The sequence below is a fragment of the Labrus mixtus genome, chromosome 9, assembly GCF_963584025.1.
Source record: "Labrus mixtus chromosome 9, fLabMix1.1, whole genome shotgun sequence".
NCBI classification, from domain to species: domain Eukaryota; kingdom Metazoa; phylum Chordata; class Actinopteri; order Labriformes; family Labridae; genus Labrus; species Labrus mixtus.
Window position 1 is genome coordinate 10,581,394 of NC_083620.1, and position 20,319 is coordinate 10,601,712.

At 37.6% G+C, this 20,319-nt stretch overlaps 1 protein-coding gene and 1 long non-coding RNA gene across 3 annotated transcripts; both read left to right on the top strand.

Moving 5' to 3' along the window:
* The first annotated feature begins 766 nt into the window (after positions 1 to 766).
* Positions 767 to 14,548, top strand: igsf5b (immunoglobulin superfamily, member 5b). 2 transcript variants are annotated; one of them, XM_061046216.1, is made up of 10 exons: positions 767 to 871; positions 1,923 to 2,001; positions 3,165 to 3,479; positions 6,867 to 6,991; positions 8,901 to 9,066; positions 9,592 to 9,723; positions 12,381 to 12,405; positions 13,357 to 13,445; positions 13,524 to 13,588; positions 14,098 to 14,548. In XM_061046216.1, exons 1-10 carry the CDS (start codon positions 833 to 835, stop codon positions 14,206 to 14,208), a joined length of 1,146 nt encoding a protein of 381 aa, XP_060902199.1. In that variant the 5' UTR covers positions 767 to 832; the 3' UTR covers positions 14,209 to 14,548. The 2 variants fall into 2 exon arrangements, with proteins under 2 accessions (XP_060902199.1, XP_060902201.1); XM_061046218.1 differs by lacking the exon at positions 9,592 to 9,723.
* On the top strand, positions 7,261 to 8,728 carry LOC132980221 (uncharacterized). Its single transcript, XR_009674148.1, has 2 exons — positions 7,261 to 7,542; positions 7,710 to 8,728. It is a non-coding gene; the product is annotated as an uncharacterized LOC132980221 (long non-coding RNA).
* Positions 14,549 to 20,319: the final 5,771 nt, after the last annotated feature.

Below are 20,319 nucleotides of genomic sequence, written 5' to 3' on the forward strand. Positions count from 1 at the left end.
GGTATTAAGAATACTGTTAATGGTACTAAAAAGAACAAGAGGTTTATGACAGTTATTCACAATAATGAGGTACTTGTTAAGAGACTGCTAGCACAGAGGCTAGGCCAAACATAGCTGCAGATGGGGCCATTTCTAACACATAATACAGCTGATTTGAAGAAAATAAACACCTAAAAAATCAAAATGACCTGGCTGATAAATACATCTGAGGTGCTACGAAATAGTGCTTAAATAAATAAGCTTGCTGACGGTCAAGTATAGAGATGCAAAATTTCTCAATATAGTGTAGCCTACATGGTAATTGATCTTTTTTGACGCTTTTTCTTAAAATTATCAAAATTAGGTGGTACAAATGGCCAAGTCTGCAGCTGAATATAGCCCAGCCTCTGTGCTGACACTCCAAGCAGTGTCTCAATAAAGAACTGAGCTGACTGGCATCTTGTGTGGCTAATACAAGCATTATTGACAAGTACCTCATACAGCCCCACTTCAAAAAAGACCAAACTATCCATTTGATATACATTTTATGACAATTCAACCAAAAGTTTTACATATAAACGGACAGACAGCTTGGTATCAAAGCATGCCATCCTTGTGTGAAACATGCTGTACCATGTTTACCAGACTTCTTCCACTGTGTCTGAACACATTTATTATTCAATTTTATGGCCCCTGGGAACAGGAACATGAGGCATTTTTGTGGTCTGAGTCATTCTGCTGCCTGTATTTACATTTGCACAGGTCAAAGCTTACACTTGGTAATGTTTAACAGGACAGTTTTGGTTGACATAGCTTAGAAACAAGCATGAAGTGGAAGGAGCATCTTTGACCCATGTTGTGTTCCACTGATCCACAGGGACACACAACTGAGGTAAGTCAGAACAAAAAAAATGTTTGATAATATTTTGATTCTGAAATGTACGCTAATTTTGACTTCAGCTTTATACTGCCTCTTGCTTGAACGGTTGACAAACAGGTGCAATACGGCAATGTTGCACATAATATCTCTGTGAATTTACAAGGTAATGGTGTATCTATAAACAAGTAATAATTTTATGAACTAAATTATATATAACAAACTATTACAATTTAACTTAATTTAATTTGTGTCATTGCATTAGTCAACTCATTAGTGTCAGCAAGGAACTCAAATCTGCCTTAACGTGAATGACATGCAGGATATGATTGCACAAGGATGGACAAAGCTATGATTATATAGAATAGAAATGAACTTAACTCTACTGAAATGAGCTCTGTTAGTTTTTCTGACAGCTTGATTTCAAAATCTAATTAAATAAGCTATTTCTTCTGACATGTTTCTTTCTGTTAATTCAACAAGCTTAACTGTCTTTTTTAGAAGAGGTCAGGCATTCATATATATATATTTTTTAAATATTTATATTAATGTCCTTATTTTTCATATTAGAATGAGGTCAGGTTAGCAGCTCTGTGAAGCCATCTAAGGCTCCAGCATGTTAACATTCTTATAGTAACAATACTTAAATGTTGATGGTAAGCATATACAGTATGTTTACCATTTTCACCTAATAAGGATAGCTAGCATGTAAGTTTGCTAATATTTGTTGTTCAGAACTAAACAGAAACCACAACTGTCAGTCAAGTCAAAGTCAGATTGGAAAGTCATCAGTTTTGTTCTACATCAAGAGAATTTGAACATTTTAATCCAACCTGAGATGAAGATTAAGATGAAATGCCAAACGATTACCAAACTGAAGACAAATCATTCTGAGGAGGCTGTGGATGTTGACGGATCTACCTAATACCTAATATTTCAGTCTGTAGCCCATCAAAGTAATTGGCTAACAGACCTACAGTCCGAAGTAGCCCTCTTTTGGGCCATGTTTCTACTATGGCTAAAACCTTAATCAATGTAAAAAATAATTATTTTTATTTTGTTTTAGGTCCATTCATTATTGAACAGTGGATTGGACATGGACTTCTTTTCTCTGTTGGTGTATCTACTTTTCTATTGTATTCATGGTGAGAGTTTAGATCAATATTAATATTGCCTTATGTGATGGGATATCTTTCATAGAGCCTGTAATGTTTTTTTTTAAACGTTTTTTCACATGTGGTCACATTTAGAGTCTAAAAAGTGTGCTCAATGTCAGCAACCTTCAGATTATAGACAATCTAATTAAAGGGGCCTGTCTGCCTATCTAAATAACTATAAGGGGACTATTATGTCTCTGTCTATATCCGAGTGCAATAAAAAAAGAAATAGCAGTATAGACTGGCCTAGATGTTATTGAGACCTAATCTCTTATGGATGCATTATGTATGACTGCATGCTGGTTGGAGAAGTTAGTAGAAGTTAATTAATCACAAATAAGATACACACCACCAAGAGTACTGTGGTGAACCTGTTATTTCATGTTTCATGGTTTGCCATTAATACCTTTTCTCTTTTTTAAAAATTTGATAGGATACCACAAAGACATGCATTACTTTAAGTAGGAATGTATGCATTGACATGCATTATTAGTGATGTGTATCTGTGTTTATGTATGTGTCTGAATTATGTTTATAAAGTATCTGAAGTATGGGTCCCTACAGTTTCTAGGGTTATGAATGATTCTTCACGAGGCTTTTCTTTACATTTGTCCCTTAAAATGTAATCCTTGCAGCTTTATCAATCAATTTATACAGTCATTCATGAAAAAAGCAATCAGCCATGAATTCTCTGCTCTTCCTCGGAAATCTGACTTTGATTTAATAATTAATTAAAAGGACCAGAAGTGTTACAGTCCCAGAGATTAATGCACTGCAATTGACTTGCACAGGATTGTTCTTTGAAAGAAATTCCGTCTTTGCGCAGACAGGACTCCAACCACCGCTGCAAAATAATTTTGGAGAAATGCCAATACATCAAATATTTTCGTCATTCTTTCCACACTAAAATGAACAAATTATCAAGATTATAAAACAATCTTACCACAGATAAGAGTTGTCATTTCATCTAACTCTCAACAATACAGTGCATCTTCGACAATAACAAAATAGAAGTCAAAGTAGAAGCAGAGTGCAAAGAGTGCCTTTTATTTTGATTTGATTTCAGATATGCCCCTAGATATCTCAGACTCAATGAATGATTGAAGTACTGTTATGTGTTTAATGTCCGTCTCCCTTTGGACGTTTGACAGTTGGGGCACAGGTGAAGCTGTTTCCTGAAAAACTAACTATCCTTCGAGGAGAGGAGGCCCGGCTGACATGCAGCACCTCCAACACCAGATGGACTGTTATGATTTGGCTTCTAAATGGTGTAGCTGTTCTCACCATCTCCAAGGAAAATGGTGTTCTGCCCTCCATCAACGCTAATGTGACAGCAGAGAAAAGCGTTGTCTCTACGGGAGACAGCTGGGTGTTGATCCTGAAACACACAGAGAGGTACAATCAGGGACAAGTGACTTGTGACCTCCAGGACATTGATAGGAAAACAGCAAGCTTGTTTGTACAAGGTGCGTATGTTTATATGTGAGAATGATTTTGAGTGTCACTTGGATTTGGAGTGGATACTATGTGCTTGTGTGTGTGCTATCTTGATTCACTAATCTATGGGGACAGTTATGGCTCAGTGGTAGAGTCAGTCATCTCTGAACCGGAAGGTTCGATCCCCAGCTCCTGCATCAAAATGTCGACATGACCATGGGCAAGAAACTCAACACACACACAAGAAATACGTTTTAATTTAATTCTATATAATTGTCACTGTGAATAAAGAAAAATTGATTAGAGATGATTGAGAAAAGGACCAAATGGAGACATTTCCCCTTTTAGCTAAAGAGAAAATAACATTTCATGTATAACTGTAAAAAGATATTTCAAGAAGTGTGCTACTAATGCAGCAAAGTTATTAAAAAACTGTAACACTGGTCATATCAAAGTCAAATTTAATTTAGGATCAGATCTTATGTGTCAGAGCGTATGTCTGATCTAATGTCTCATCTACATCTCCTGTACAAAAATGAGCACTAGTTAAGGCCAAAAGGAGATATTGTGCATTTTCTCATTAGTCTCAAAGACAATCCTGAGCCCTGTGTGAGCACTGAGTGAGATCTCTTATATGTCTTACAGTTGTCCCATTCCAAGATCTTAGCTCAAAAGAAAATACGACTACAGTGAGTTCTCAAATGTGTCTTAAAATGAAGGTTCAGTTTCAAAGTCCAAGTTCTTTGAGTTTGTCTTACAGTTGTCTCATTTCTAGAACTAAGCGTAAAGAAAAATGAGACTAGTGCAAGATTTAGAATGAGTCTCAATATGATTTAAACAACAGGAAACACCTGTGATGTTTTACATTTGTCCTGTCATATACTGTAAATCGTATCCAATCTTTGCCATAATAAGACTGAGAAGATTAATACATAGGATGCACGAGATACATTTTTTATTTACATGGAGTCTGTGAAGCTCACAGAACTTTAGATTATTTCACACACAATTCACATTATTAAAAAATATCCCTATAGAAGATTACGATTGGTCAGTTACACCACTTAAACAACAGAAAGGCATTAAATTTAATTATAGTTTGATTTACTTTTTAAGCAGAAATGATAAAAAAAAATATGATTTCAGCCCCGTATCAGTGTAGAAATGTTGCTGTTATCTTTTTAAAAAAAATACAATAGTTAATTAACCATCATTTGATTTATATTGCCTTGAGCTCTGCTTGAAAAACACATTGTAGAAAATCATAGAAAATAGGTTTGGAGCCTGCAGTATAGTTGTTAACAACACTGACCCACAATCAGAAGTTATTAGATGTTCAGAGTATGAATAAGAGTGATAACTAAGATAAAAATGAGACAATAAACAAAGATAAGATCTCCACTAAGGATCTCTTATCAATGTATTCTTATCTTTATAAATGAAGACACAAATAAGACAAAATAAAAGAAAATGTGATTCCTATTTTCATGTCATAAGACAAGAAGGAATAATAAATATTTACCTATGAAGTGAACCTCAAAATAGATGACAATTTTAGATTGGGCCTATGCTTTTGTTGACCTTATCATTCAGCTTTGTGTCTACAGCATGTATAAACTAGACTAAGAGCTTGCTTGAAATATGTAACAAAACATTTGCAAAAATAACCACTGCAAAAAGAGAATGACCCATCCCCTCCAATATGTTATGAAGAGAGCCTCCATTGCTGCTAATGCCATAAATACCCACTGACATATGCAGCCATTATCAGTAGTGTATGGGGAATCAAGCCTCCCGATCTGGATGCACAGCAACACCAAAGCCTGACACAGCCTCCAAATGAAATGTGCATCCTGTCAAGCCCAGTTAACCGTCAGCAACTCTGACTGTGATTTGTGTACTGCAGCTCCAAATGTGTTGCTGGAACGGAGCCACAAATCCACAGCTAGCTTGTTAACTCTATGCTATCATACATGCCCTGTGCTTTATCCAATATGACGGCAATGAAAATATGACTGCACAATTCTGCTCACTATTATTCTATTCTGCTTATTTCTGTATTGTTTTGCTACACAAATACAGCAAATTCTCACAAACATTTAACATCAGATAAATGGTTGCAATGCACTCTTGAGCAGGAAAGGGCCCAGCACTAAAGGTTTGAGCTGCTAAAAAGGAGGTAAAAATCAATCCTAGAAAACATGCCTGTGATGTCTGGCTTGTAGAGATAATGTTCACTTTTTACTAGAATACATTTACACTCACAAATAAAGTTTATGTCTTATACATTGTTCATGCAAGAGCAATCCCGCCAATCCAGAATGTAAATAAAAACAGAAACTACAGCCATACAGCTATACAGAGGGCCAGGCTGCATGATCATCAGGATCTGATACCAATCACACATGTTCACACATGTATGTGACTGTGCAAACACCTTAAGGAGAAATTTGGGATGTCTTTCCTAAGGACACTTTGACACGTAGACAGGGTGGATTGAAACTCTGATCTTCCGTTTTGGGATTTGGCATCGTCTGCTTCTGAGCACAGCTACCCTGAATTAAATGAAGTCTTACAAGATCTGCCAAGTCAGCCCATATCCTTTTTTTCCCTACAGTGTCTAATACCCTATTAAACCAAATTTCAGAGTTAACTGAGATTGGAGCTTTTGGAGGTAGTGCTTTTTGCCCTCCCCTCTTAAGATATATTAATCTTCCATGATCGCCTTGAGCCCCTCATCAGTTAGTACAAGTGAGGCAACTGGTTTCTCCCTAACTATTATATACTCCCACAGCAGCTGGAGTCCACTTTCAGAGGCAGTTGCTTTTATGATTCCATGATTTAATGTTAATTACATCACATCAGGCATCAAATAAAAGTCCCACTCAAAAAGTGAGAACCTAAACTGTGGATAAAATGAAGATTGGAGCCTTGTTAAACACAGACATGTCATTTTTCAGACATGAACCAAAGGTTCTATAATAATCTTCCTGTCTATAGCAATTGTCTGTTTTATTGGCCACTTTTCATTCTCCCAGGAATAGACTTCACATATGAGAAACTTAACCTCCCAACCAAGTCGTTGATATGGCTGAATGGGAGGAGATGAGGGGGTTAAGAGAAGCATGAAGTTGTTAGGCAATTTAAGACTTATAGACATAAGGAATCAAAACTGTCTTTTGAAGAGGCCAACTAAAGACTTAATGCTCACAGTCGTTTTTAAATACAATAAAAAAAAGGGGTCGGTTAATGAAAGTCATGGATTCCTACCCTGATTCATTTGTATTTACAAACTTACAACCCCTTGATGATTACAGGATTCTACAGAAGTTCCAGCATGCAGATAAAATTGAAAATAATAATAATAATAATAATAACAATAATAAGTTTGTTCATGGACTTTCATCTGATTGCAGAAAAGGGCAGTGTGAAAGTCTCTGGGGATAAATTGGCTTTTATGGGACAGTTGGCCTTGTTTGAATGCCATGCTGAAGGATGGTACCCTCAACCTACTTTACAATGGTGGATGAATGACAAAAAGGTAAGTCCTACATCACCAGTTGCATCTAAAGCAAGTTTACATCATAGCAAAGCAATTCATATTAGAAAAGACGTGTCCACAATAACCTTTTGTGAGATACATTTTTTTTGTAACGCTTTAAAGGTCCCATATAGTGATATATTAAACTGTTTACAACATGTCCAGGTTCTTAGGGCGCTTTCACACCTAACCTTTTTTGACTCAGTTAAAATGAACTCTAGTCCATTTGTCAATTTCAGTGTGGTTTGTTTGACGTTTACAACTTTTAGTTAACAATGTTTACAACTTTTGACAACACACAAGAAATCTACTTGCCATTCAGTAAACGGCTCAGGGAAAATCATTAATGCAAAAAAGCAGTTTCAGCAGTTTAATCAAGTGCGTGATGCATAAAATAAAACTGGAAGCCCTGGTATGGCTGTGGTTTGACGAGCTTGACCGAATACTGGGGACAAAATCTGATCTTGAGCCAGTGGATGTTGTGGAGTCGCATGAGACTGATGCCAACTAACCTAACACGCCTGACCTGGCTTCTGACACGGAGGGAGTTGGTAAGTTTATTCAACTTTTTGCAGTTACATTTCTCTCTCTCTCTCTCTCTCTCTCTCTCTCTCTCTCACACACACACACACACACAATTTACACAGCATGGTGCTTTGAGATGTTTTTTTCTGCAATGATCTGAGTTACACAGAGATTGTATATTTCAAATCAACAGGAGATTTAAGCAGTGCATGCATAATACTGAGGACAGAAACAACTTTGCTGTTGCAGACTGATTAATCCTCGGGCCACTGAGACCAGAAGCAGTGAAGCGTGCACCCGAGATGGGAGCCTGCCCATTCCTGGAGCACAAGCCTGAAAAAGAAAAGTGAAATCCTGCTGACTTGATGATGAATTCCATGCATAAATAAATGCCAGTAAACATGCTGGAGAAAATGCATGGAGTCAAAAAGATACAGTTAGCACAAGGGGCTGCAGCATTTGAAAAGATACTTCAGGCAGGAGGCTGAGGAGCGAAGATTTCAGTCTATGAAAGCACAGCAACGGGCCACCAAGCAGGTGGTTCTGCAAATAATGGACACTTTGCAAGTGCTTTGCATCCTGGCCAAGCCCATTCCTCACCATTTACCACGCTGGAACACAACACCACCATCGGACCCACCCTTAGTTCCTGGTCCTTGCCACAGCTGCATCAGCCAACACATAAAATGATGTCCTGCAACCTTTCATCCCTCCTCATCATCGTTCTCAATCTCCACCCTCTCGAAATAAACACCACAGCACATCATCCATTCTACATGTTAACAGTAGCCATGATTACCACAAGTTGGAGGTTGTTACACACTAGCACTTTAATTAAGGAAATGCTCTTGTTAGTTTACCTTTTAATGTGCACATTTACCTTATTTGAACGCCTGCTTAGAATTGTGTTTTTTGTTCAGTGTTATCAAGATTGTTTTGACATGTTTTTCCAGAAAAGTTGTTATTTCAGACAAACAGGACACAAGAAAGATCAGTGGTGCCAGGTTTTAACAGGCATCAGCATAACATGAAAGTCTATAGGCCATTCCTACACAGAGTCGTAAACTGATTTTAACAAGGGAAGAGAGATTTTCACATGATTGTAAGTGTCAACTAGACTGTACCTGCTTCTTTGTTCTACTGCTAACAATATAGTTACCCTGCCCCTTTTCTCTTAACTGTGCATTCAGCCATTAAAAGAGAAAACAATTAGCTGATTATTATGTGCCCCTTGCCATTATTGCATTCCCAGCAGGGAATAGTGTTACTCAATTAAAACTAACATGAGTTTTGGTCAGCCATTCCTTTCTTTTGAGATTATAAACCAAATTTATCAGCGCAACATAATAATTCTGATTCCTTTTCTCTGGTTGTTGGCATGGAGGTGAGCCAGGCCGAATACAACATTAGTAGTGAAGAGTCAGGAAGGAGCCTCTTTACAGTGAACAGCAACCTCAGCGTGACTGCAGCAAAGAGCTCTTATGTGGATTGTCTGGCCTCAGTGTCGGCCCTGCCCACACCACTAAGGAGCAGAGTCCGTCTAACAGTGGGTGAGAGATGCAGCCATCAATTTAAACACAAAATGTCATATGACTATATTCATACATACTGCACAGTGAGAGCCTCTCTTTGCTATGTTCAAGTTAAGTTCTCTGTATTTGTATTTCTGTTTGTTTCTCTCTTTTTTCCATCTGGTTTTCTCAGTGAATTTCTGTTCAGCATATTTTCTTGTCCCTTTGTCATTTTGGAAGCCTACAAATCATTAATGAGCCGTATTGTTGAAGAAGAGAAGAGTGGATCAGAGCTGTCAGATGAACCCTCTAAAAGTTTACATCACAGTAACTGAGATTGCTTCCCTTTCTAACGCCCACACATTCCAAATATGAATACTGGCTTTTTATCTTTGTTATATTTGACTTGTATTCCTAACATTTTTAAAAGTCCAGAGCAGCTTCCCTCACCAAAAAACAAACAAACTGCACCTTAAAACTGTTAATCTATAAATGACTTACAAAGATAAAATATTGCTGAAGTATTTCTCCACCAAAAACCCTGATATGAACTTCTTTGATCAGTTGCAGAGGTGGTGGAGGAAGGAGATGACTGCAGAGTCCCGCTGGCGGTGACAGCCTCCCTCTCTGCTTTTCTGCTGCTTCTCCTGCTCTGCATCTGCACTGTCCTCTGGTTCAGACAAAGGAGACAAGCAAGTTAGCACTTTTCTCTTTCTTAAATTGCCCTAGGTGAAAAATACCACCCCCTACATTTTCCACAGCAGAGAGTGTGATTAAAGTATAATTAAGAATATGGGCGGTTGCATGCTGTGTGACTCTGTACTACCCCATGCTGGCCTCCACCAAGGGCAAGCAAAATCGTTTCAAAAGAACCGTTGTCGTCAGCAGAAACTTTCTCTTCTCTGTAAAATCAGCAGCACAAAGGTTATAGAATCATACTGTATGTATTGTTACTGAGAGGTTAATGGTTTAAATCCGAGAACATCTTGAGAAATTTGAGCAGGAGAAAGTACTGACTGTAATACCTACTCTAAGCAACTACTACAGTATGTACACTTCACAATGACATTTTAACAATTTAAGTGTAAATGGGTAAATATGCTTTGACCCTTGCAATAACAATAAATGTATTAAATTGCATCACACTTGATTGATTGACTGATTGATAGGATTTTATAGTTAGACAAAGACTGAAATTTGTCTTGCATCACAGCAGCTTCATTTGCGACACAGAAAGTGCCCTTTCAACAAATTGTTCCTAACAGCAACAAAGTTATCTTTTACTGGCCTACTTCTTCAATGTACATTTTTTGACAGCAATTATTGTCTTTATTTTCAGTCATTTTAGTCAGATACCGCCAGAACACGGATTTCTCCATAACAAAGGCTGTCAACGTTGTGAAACCTGCGTGCTTGTGCACGTGCATGAATTGAACCGTGCCGAAGCTCACCTCTCCAAAGCGTGCTAGGGCAAGAAAGTGTATCATGCTTGAGCACGGTATGGAGTGGTAACACTGGTCAAACGGACTGGACTCTAGAGGTGAAGCATGCTTAGGTACGGAAAGGATTGCCAGTGTGACCGCACCCTTATCTATGTAAATTGGAGGGTATCAAGATGGCAGGTCACAGCTGATGTTAGGTGATTGGATACAACCCTTTCCATATTTTGCTATAACAGAACTAAGTGCTGTTGGTCTAAAGTCATTAAAAGGCTTGCCCTTGGTTTCTTAGGTACAGGCACTCAGTCCACAGTTCAATGTCCTTGCTCATAGGTTTCTCTCACTTCACCATAGCTCAAATGTTGGAAGCAGGTGCACCACGTTGTGGTCTGCCTTACCCAGCAGTGGTCTGCCTACAGCCTTGTAAGCATCACACATGTTTTCGTAGCACTTATCCACCTCGCGGATAGATCTAGTAGGACAATCCACGTACTGTTGCATGTGTTGACATCTCCGAGAATAAACACCGGCTGGTCTGAGGAGCAGGTGAGCGCGGTGTTTAGCTCTCTGTTATTCTTGCAGCTGCCTTCTCATTGTCCAGTCCAGGCACATACAGTATATTAAAATGACAGTAATTTGTCCAAATTCCCTAGGTAAATAAAAAGGCCTAAAGGACATAGCAGAGGTGTCGCCAAACAGTAGTTTGTTTCAGTGCTCAAGGCCGACATCTACTGGATAAGAAAGTTGCACATTCTTCCTTTAAGAGTATTTATGTAAATTGTTATCAGCTATGATTGTCTGTATGTGGACGGGAGAAAAATATCTCTTCAATACTTTTCCATCGAGCATTATATGATGTGTTGCCCCAACATATATCTCTCATCTGTTTTGTTAAATAATAGTCTGAGAAGGTAGATTTTGGTTTACTTCTGTAGGTTTTGTCTGATATGGATAAAATAATCTAGGTAATATACACATTTTTATGGATTCAATCTTTGAGCTGAAACTAAAGAAAGATATTGTAATGCTTAAATTGTGTGCATAGGACTCAGACTATACACTGAATAAACGGAGACTTGACAGCTGCAGGAATAACAGCTCTATGCACAGAAAGGAAGACGGAAAACTGCTCTTTTTTGAGATGCTTAAAGAAAAGCACATGTTAGAGAAACAATACTTTTATGGATAGCTCCATATGCAAAATGATGGTAATATGATGAGAAAGGTACCCAAATCTCTGGAAAACAAAATGCAAACCATTGCCATATATTCTGGGATTATTTTGTCATCAAAGACTACTGGGAAATCTTTGAGGGGGCGAGTGCAAGTCAAGTCAACATTGCAAAGTGTTACCACTTTCTAACCTGTTGACTGTTTCTGTACCGGAACTGATAACTCGTTTACCATTTTCCTTCTTTGAGTTTTACAGCTTTATTGTAATATTCCTTTGTTTAGTGAATTTACTTTGTTGGGATGTTGTACATGTTGGTAAATGTGGCCTGCTCTCAAGTCTGTAAGCCCCTTTTTAGAAAATCACTCTCATAGGTAGAAAAGTATCCTTTGTAATTAATCAAGAAAGAGAAGGCATCAAATATAGTTCATAAAGACTTTAACCAGAAACATGATGACCAAGACAAATTCAGTTTATATCTCTCCTGTGGCAAGAACCATCTGCACCACTGATATTTCTTTTCTTATTACCATAGTCAGAAATACAGTTTGCAAAACCAACCTTGAAGCTATTTAACAAAACTTAACACTCAGCTTCAGCTTTTACTGTTAAATTGCAAACCGACTGGAAGTGATGACAAGCTAAATCATAAAGTTAGAAAGTGTTTCTTTGGTAAGATGCTGGTTGCTCATAATAGCTCTGTGAAGTAAATGGCTTTTTTTTTCGTGTTTTGTATTTTTCAGAACCATGCCAACAGGAGGGAATAAGGTAAGATTTAGGAGCTCTTTTCCTAGACATAAACCCAAAACCCCTGATCATCCTCACTTTTTAAACAAAAACAACTTCAACATTAACTGGGCAGTCTTAAGTGAAAGTAAATGGTAAATGGACTTAAACTTATATTGTGAACAATGCAATACTACTAAGTGCTTTTACACCACATGTCACATTCACACATTCACACTCGGATGGTAGAGGTTGCAATGTAAAAGTAACTAATCCCATTCATACACTGCCAACCAACTAACAGGAGTGAAGTTAAGTGAGTTAAGTGTATTGCCAAAGCACACATGGGACATGTTGCTGCAGGAGCTGGGTATCAAACCCCTGACCTTCAGGTTGAGAGACAACCGACCCTACCAACTGAGCCACAGCTGCCCCATAGGTGACTGGCAGTTATCAATGAAAGCAGAAATGTCGTATCATATATTTAGCTCCTCTTATACTTAACATAATCGTTAGACGATTCAGCATGAATGTCATGCATACAACTTAATTATGGAAATGACTGGGTTTTATTGTTTATCATTGACATAAGTAAATTGAAGGGCGGCATATGAAGTTAAGTGCATTAAAAACTCCTTGCATTTAATGACAACTTAATCAAGATTCAATGTGATCATAACTCATTTTAGAAGCATAAATATCAGCATTATATTTGTCAGAAATGTTTTGTTGTTAGATTTTCCTCACTTTTCTAATAAACACACTGAAGAGAAAGCTGAACACATTGGTTTAGTTAAAAATTTTTAGTGAAAAATAATGTTCATTTTTGTATCTGTCAAAGCCCAAAAACAAAACATAGGCCCCTGATATACTGCTTTTGTGTGAAAAGAATTTTGACTGCTAACAACAGCCTAGCATTGGAAAAAGTGGCTTTGCCCTATCTTAGCCAGAGGTTTTTCTTTATCATTTAGTGATTCATTTGGTCATTTGCAGGTTTGACCAATCAGGGAACAAGAGAGGCTTTGTTGCTGAGGTGACTGGGGGCAAGGACAACCTGGGCTTCTGGAGTGAGGGCTCCACAGGTGAGGGAGTGACTTTGAGTTTACTAAGGTAATCGTCCTATATCTTGTTTTTGTTTGTTTTTGTTTTTTACCCCCCAGATGCAGAGTACACTGAGTGGACCATGGAAACTCATAGCAACATGAATGTTAATAGCTTACACAAGGTAAGATAGAGAAGCAGCAGATACTGGGGCAGGGAAACCGAAAGAGAGAAGGAGAAAATGACGGAGGTTAAGCAAAGCAACCTGTATTAGTTTCTGTCACCTCCTCCCATTTTGATGGGATCAAGGGGTGTGGAAATACTTTTAATCTGTAAATCTACATAACAGCTACACTGAGAAAGTCCTCTACACCAGGCCTGACCTTCAATTGACCAATTGATTGTTATATTAATTATGTATTATGGATATAATAATGCAGCTCTGGCATCAGTTAAGCTCCGATTCTCTTTCTTTGAAGTATTACATTTGTACTTAAATCTATAACAATGAGGTCTTTATCTGTAGGTGCTAAAGGTGGAAGACAGTCATTTTAGGCCAGCAGTTGTCTCCCATGTCTGCCTGTGATTTTACCCTCAACATGTTGTTCCAAGGAACACGGTTTCAGAATTTGGATTGTTCAGTGTTGCAGAAAATTACCTGCCATTAAAACCCAATTCCATGCTTTACCCCAGGTCCCTGATGTTGTGTCCTCAAGCACCTTGTCCCTGCACACTGATAGCCCAGCCCAGGTGTGTCTGTCAGAAGAAAGCTCAACGAATGTCAGGAGGATAACCACAGTTTAATTACATTTGTTGAGACTGTATTCATATAAAATAGATGTTAACCATGTAAAAGTGCCGCATAGTACAGTTCTTATAGGTAAACTACTCATAATGTGTGCACTGTGTATTGGATTTTTTAAAGCTTGAAGCATACTATATGTCAACTTAGACTGAATGTGTTTGTACAACAATACAAAAACATGAAAAAAAAATGTCTTTTTTGTTCTTGGCATTTTGAAGATTGTCAAAGGGCTGTAGAGGGAAGGAAAATGCAGATCGTTGAAAGTCAGGATTCATGTCAGTGCAGGTGCAGATAGAGATTAACATTCATGGAACAGAAGATCTCTAGCAAATGTACAAAGCAAAAAAAAAACATAGTACACATTTTAAACAACCACAGTTTGAGTAAGAGTGGGCTAGACTCGGAGGGGCAAAAGCATGAGAAAAGCACAAGATGCAAGTGAGGAGGTGGACAGGTGACTAAAAAGGAGATGGGATAAGAGAGAACAGGTGAAAATGAGAATGTGGCAGCCAAGAAAGTCTGAGGGCAACCGGTGGATAGAATGAACACGCACATGAAGGCGCCTGTGGAATTAGAAATTTGGATGTAGAGTTGGGAGAAAGACACACTGCTCCGTAAGTTTCACTCTGCAGCCATCACCATCAGCACATGACAGCTGCCTTGGTGAAATTCCTGCACCGATGTGGCATCTGCAAAGGCAGCATGCAGCTGCAGAGCTGGAATTGTCATTTTTTGTTGTTGATATCCATGAAAATTGGATCAATAAAAAAAAAGTATTATATTTTTTTTCTGACACACTACTCAAAAATGCAGTGTGAACAAGTCATAACCACTGGGGTCCTGTTTTTGCAGCTTTGGGTTCAATTTTTAATGGTTGGGATATTAACAGAAAAGTTCATGGCTGACATCTGTGATGCAGCAAGATCACTTCTAACAAAGCGGGACATAAAAGATAACGAGATGACAACTGTTGTAGCTGTATTGTCTTTGATCCATTAGGTCACAGCAATGAAAAAAACAAAAGTAACAACAATTAAATAAATTCTCCTTTAACCTTTCTCATCATAAAATGCATGACTCTTACACTTCTAACCCAGAATAGCCTATTATTTCATTAAAGTCATGTTTTCAGGATATGCTCTTATTCTTTTTTTATTTTGATAGTAAATGTGCTGGCGTCAAACTTAATTAATTTCGCAAACATTAAAACCAATACAACAAGTTTGTTTCACTCCATAAATGGTACCTTCATGAAATTCAAATATTTTATCAAAAGATGTCGAAGACATTGATTTCTCATCTAATAACTGCAATAATGAACAAGTGTGAAACTCTGCAAGTCAGTGATGTTAGGTTCTGGTTTAGAGGTAACCCCTAAGCAAAGACTGACACTGGTAGATAACTCACAAAAAGAGTTCATTGACAAACAAAAAGATCAGGCAGTGGACACAGGAGCTTACTGGCCTGTAGAGCCAGGAGGAGGCCTCTGAGATGACATTAGGGCTAAGAGCACAGAGAAAAGCTCAGGCACCAGAGACATAGGAGCAGTGAGGCACACAAATCTAAACGGAGAAACACAGGTAAGGCAAAATCGAGCAAACTATGCTACAGGAAGGTCACTTCAAAAACCACTGATGGAAAGAATGCATGACCGAATGAGTCCGAATTATCTGGCAGAGTAGTAGGTTGCTAAGCAGAGTAGAAACAGGTGTGCCTCATCTGCTGCTGTAGGAGACGCCAGCCACACCCCCTTCCATACACATACCTGCAGGAGAAAGAGAGAGGAAAACACAAAACACCTCCAACAAAGTCTAAACAAAAGCATCACAGGTGAGGATGAAATATGTTTTCTGGACACTGATTAGTCTTATTAGTTCTATGTTTAAATTGTATTCTTAGCTTTTAAATTGGGGGTTTGCTTTTGGATGAGCAAAACAGATTCAGAAAAGCCACAGCATGTATTGATCATGTATCTGTAGTCACCTTAATCATACGCACTAGAATTAAGGAGAAGAGATGTTTGACTGGATAAATACAGAACTTCTGCAATATACAGTAGGTTGTTAAATGCTTGGGTTTATGGGAAATTAACTCTCTTTATCAAGCACCTGTTGCCTGTGTTCAGGTTAATGAATACACAACTGGATGGTTTCCCAAACAATGTGTTGTGAAGCCTCTAACATTCAGTTAAAGTTGATCAGGGTCGTGCAGAAGATTTCAGAGGGACAGAGGCTCAAATCCACAAGTTTTTAAAAAATGGAATAAATGTGGCAACGTGAAAGGAACAATAAAAGATATATATTAAAACAAACGCACGGCTAAAGGTAGTTCAAACAGTGATACATGACAGTTAATAAATAACACGGGAAAGGAACTTATAGGAGCTGTTTCTGTGAAAGCCGGTCAATAGAGGGCGCCAGGGTGCTGCCCACCCAATCCTCACAAGGAGAATGATAGACCTTCCCTGAATACTATTTTAAAATGTGTTTTAAATAAAGGCTGTACATACAGAAAACACAGAAAAGGCAGAATACACAGTTTAAGACTGAGCTGTAAAAGCAGCATGCAACTTTCTAATGACTTGGTATGAACTGTTGGACCACTGCAACAGTATTTCTGGTGTCTTATAAACCCATGAGGGTTGAACACTTTGTGACATTTAAGTAAAATGCAATCAATCAAGCAGTCAATCAATCATGTACACTGCAAAACAAACGACGTGTGACATTTGGTACAACATCAAAATCAGTTGTGCGACTCAAAAATCTGTTTAGATCGGCCTGAAATCACATGCGTATCCGTGACTTAATAGGTTATGCCAAGTTCCATTCCTTAAAGCTATATTAACAAACCAGAAAAACAAGATGTTTTTTCTCTGTTTAAAAGGGGTAAATGATAACATGAAAAACCAGATTAAAAATACTACTATTTATTATTACCAGCTGAAGTGTAGATGAAGAATACAGGGGACAATCTACTACTACATGTTTGTCATGGAAAACTGTGCTAACTGTCTTCTTTTTGTTTATGTATTGGTTACACACAGCTGGGGTAGGGCAGCAGCAGTCTGCAATTGCAGCTCAGCCTTCTTAAGTTGATTCTGAAATAGCTCAACACTTAAGATAAATCACTCACCTCTGCAGTTACAATCACATTGTAGCTCACATATACTGCAGGGCAAATGCGCATGCCTGGACTGATTTGTGCCGTGTACATGACTTTGCATAATATTGCTGATGTCCCCTGCAGTACAGAGTGACTGTGAATTATACTTTGCTCTTAGATCCTGATGTTCAGACTGTGTTTACTGTGAAACTCTGTAAGCTGTCCAGACAAATGTCTGTGCTCTACTCAATGTAAAACCTAATGCATACAAATAAAAGGGAAAGAGGTCTGAAACCTACACCTACTTTTTCAAAAACATATTTGAAATAACATGGTCCAGTATAAACTCATGACAGTATAAACTCTGTATTCTTTTCAACACTTTAGAGAACATCTTAAATATTCTTCTTCTACTGTAGTTCACTTTATTTGTGTGTGCTTGCAGATTACATAAATGAACTGATCACACAACTATGGTTATAACTCAGTAAAAACGTTATCAAAATTGTATTCATATTTAGTATTTTATAATAAACAGTATATCTTTTAAAAGCAGATCACATATATGTACTCGTATACTGCAAAAGGTTAAAAACGTCCTTAAACAGCACTACAGTTCTGGCCTATAACTCAAAGAGGTGTAAATTGTTTATAAACTGGGGAATATACTGAGATGAAAAATGATATATTGATGCTCAAGGGAGTATTTATAGCAGAAGTTGTGATTGGTTCAAAATAAACTTCCTTATTCAGTTAATAGAAATGGAATATAATTCCTGCTTGTGAGAAATTTATTATTATTATTATTTTTTTTTACAACTGATGAGATGCTTAACACTGAGGAATAAATGAAACCAGACTCTGGCCACAAAATAATACAACAAATAAGAAAATGCATATTGCCGGTTTCTGGCTTGTCAAGGTTTTTTTTTGACAATAAATAAATAGAGAATGTTGTCAGCCTGTGAACCTACTTGCAAGGGTTTACTTCTTTAGACGGACAGAGATAAAGCGGTATGTGGCCAAACTACAAAACTACAAAATAATTTAAATCTTTGAAATGTAAATGTCTACTAAAGGCCAGGTCAGCAAACATCTATGTACATATAGAAAGGGACCACATCATCATACTCCATGAACATACACACACAAAGCATAGTTCAAAAATGGTTTGTATCCAACTCTCTTTGTAAGGATGTAAGGAGGATCTGCAACCCAACAAAGCAGAAAAAAGCTTAAACTTGAGAAAATGTCAAATGCATGATTTAAATATAACAGAACAAAATCAACAATTTACAGTCTGGAAAGTGTTAGTAGATGCACACCTAAAGGCAACTACAACAAAAGTAAGCATGATATATCCAATCAAGAGAACCTAAACTTTTAGTCATGATGCTTTTTTGCAGCACAGAAATCTGTTTTTCTGTAATTTCAAGAAATTCAATATTTTGCACTGCCATATAGGCTAAAGCAATCCTCTGTGCACACATGTACACACATGGTGCCAGGCTGTATTTTACTTGAAGTTATCACTCCATCCTCTTATCACAAAATAAAATCATAATTTGCCCATAATATCCCTTCCTATAAATATTTTGCTATTGTCTTCTGATTGCACAAAAAGCTGGGCATTGAACTTCCAGTTGACAAATGACCAACTCTACCAGCTGCAACACAGCAGCCCTATTGTTCATCTCAAGATCTGTAAACGGTGGTAGTCAATCTGCCTTTTTGTAAAGTTGAAAACCATATTTCATTTTTTTTGTTTTAGTTTAGTTGCCGTTTTTGGAAAGACCTTAAAGGGGACATATTATGAAAAATCCACTTTAGTGTTTTTGAACATATATTTGGGTAACCTGAGTGTGTTTGTACTGACCCACAAACTGTGAAATAAATCCATTCAGTCCTTTGTTTGTAGTCTGCATAAGTCTTACAACAAAGAGAAAAGTGCTCAGTTTCACATTTTCTCAGTTTGTGATGTCACAGTTGGATTCTGGTTAAAAAAATAAAAATAAAAAATACTCCCCTCCCCTGATATCTCCAACCATGGACTCAGCCCCCAGCCTAGAACAAAACTTTTGAGCAGGTCTGCCATTTTTAGTCTTGCTACAGAGGAGTGATGTCTACCGGGAAAACTCAGGTGGGCTCATTGCATTTAAAGAGACACACACACCAAAACGGAGCGCTCTGAGAGAGCTGGTTTATACAGGGTCACACCAAAGCACAGCACAGATGTTTCATTTAGACCACAGGGGACTGTTTGAAAATGTGGAAAAGGGGTATAATATGTGCTCTATAAGAATTATGTTTTATTTAATACAAAAAACCTAGATTAACATTACTTATTTGAAATGGAAAGATAAAAAAAGTGAGCGATTCATTTGTGTTATTGTAATATCAATTTATTTCTTTGTGATCATACTTTATTTGTGTAATTGTGACATCTATTTATTAATGATTATGCTTTATATTGTTCGTAGGGCATCCAGATGAACCACAGTTCTATTTGTGGTTCATCGGAAATTGTGAAGTTATATTATTTTATTACACAGATTCTCCAAATCATGCTCTTATTTATATTTGGGCAGCTGTGGCTCAGTTCTTTTAACCGAAAGGTCAGGGGTTCAATTAGTAGCATTCAAAGTTTCATTCCATATATTCAGATTTCATTCAATATATTCAAAGTTTCATTCAATATATTAATTTCCTAAATGGCTTGTCATAGTAAAATGTAGCCTATGCCATGTTTACTGTTTAAACAACGCTTAAAGTTCTAGGAATCTCATCTTGCTCTTTATAACACAATGGTGGTAGTGAAATAACCATTCCTATAGATGACATCATTAGTCTTGCTTGAAATGCCTTCCAACGCTGACATTTGTACGGGCGGATGTTCATCAACCAGGGAGAGAATCTATGGCTGATAATGGCGTATGAATATTTGAAGGAGCTGGATGGTGACTTAGGAGACCCATTTGCCCAAGGCATTCCTATTGGTTTATTTG

Excerpts from the sequence above, each read along its gene's own strand:
- igsf5b (XM_061046216.1), top strand. The coding sequence starts at position 833 with ATGTTGTGTTCCACTGATCCACAGGGACACACAACTGAG. Across the intron at positions 3,480-6,866 it reads AGCAAGCTTGTTTGTACAAG|AAAAGGGCAGTGTGAAAGTC; the intron begins GTGCGTATGTTT and ends ATCTGATTGCAG. Across the intron at positions 13,589-14,097 it reads ATGTTAATAGCTTACACAAG|GTCCCTGATGTTGTGTCCTC; the intron begins GTAAGATAGAGA and ends GCTTTACCCCAG.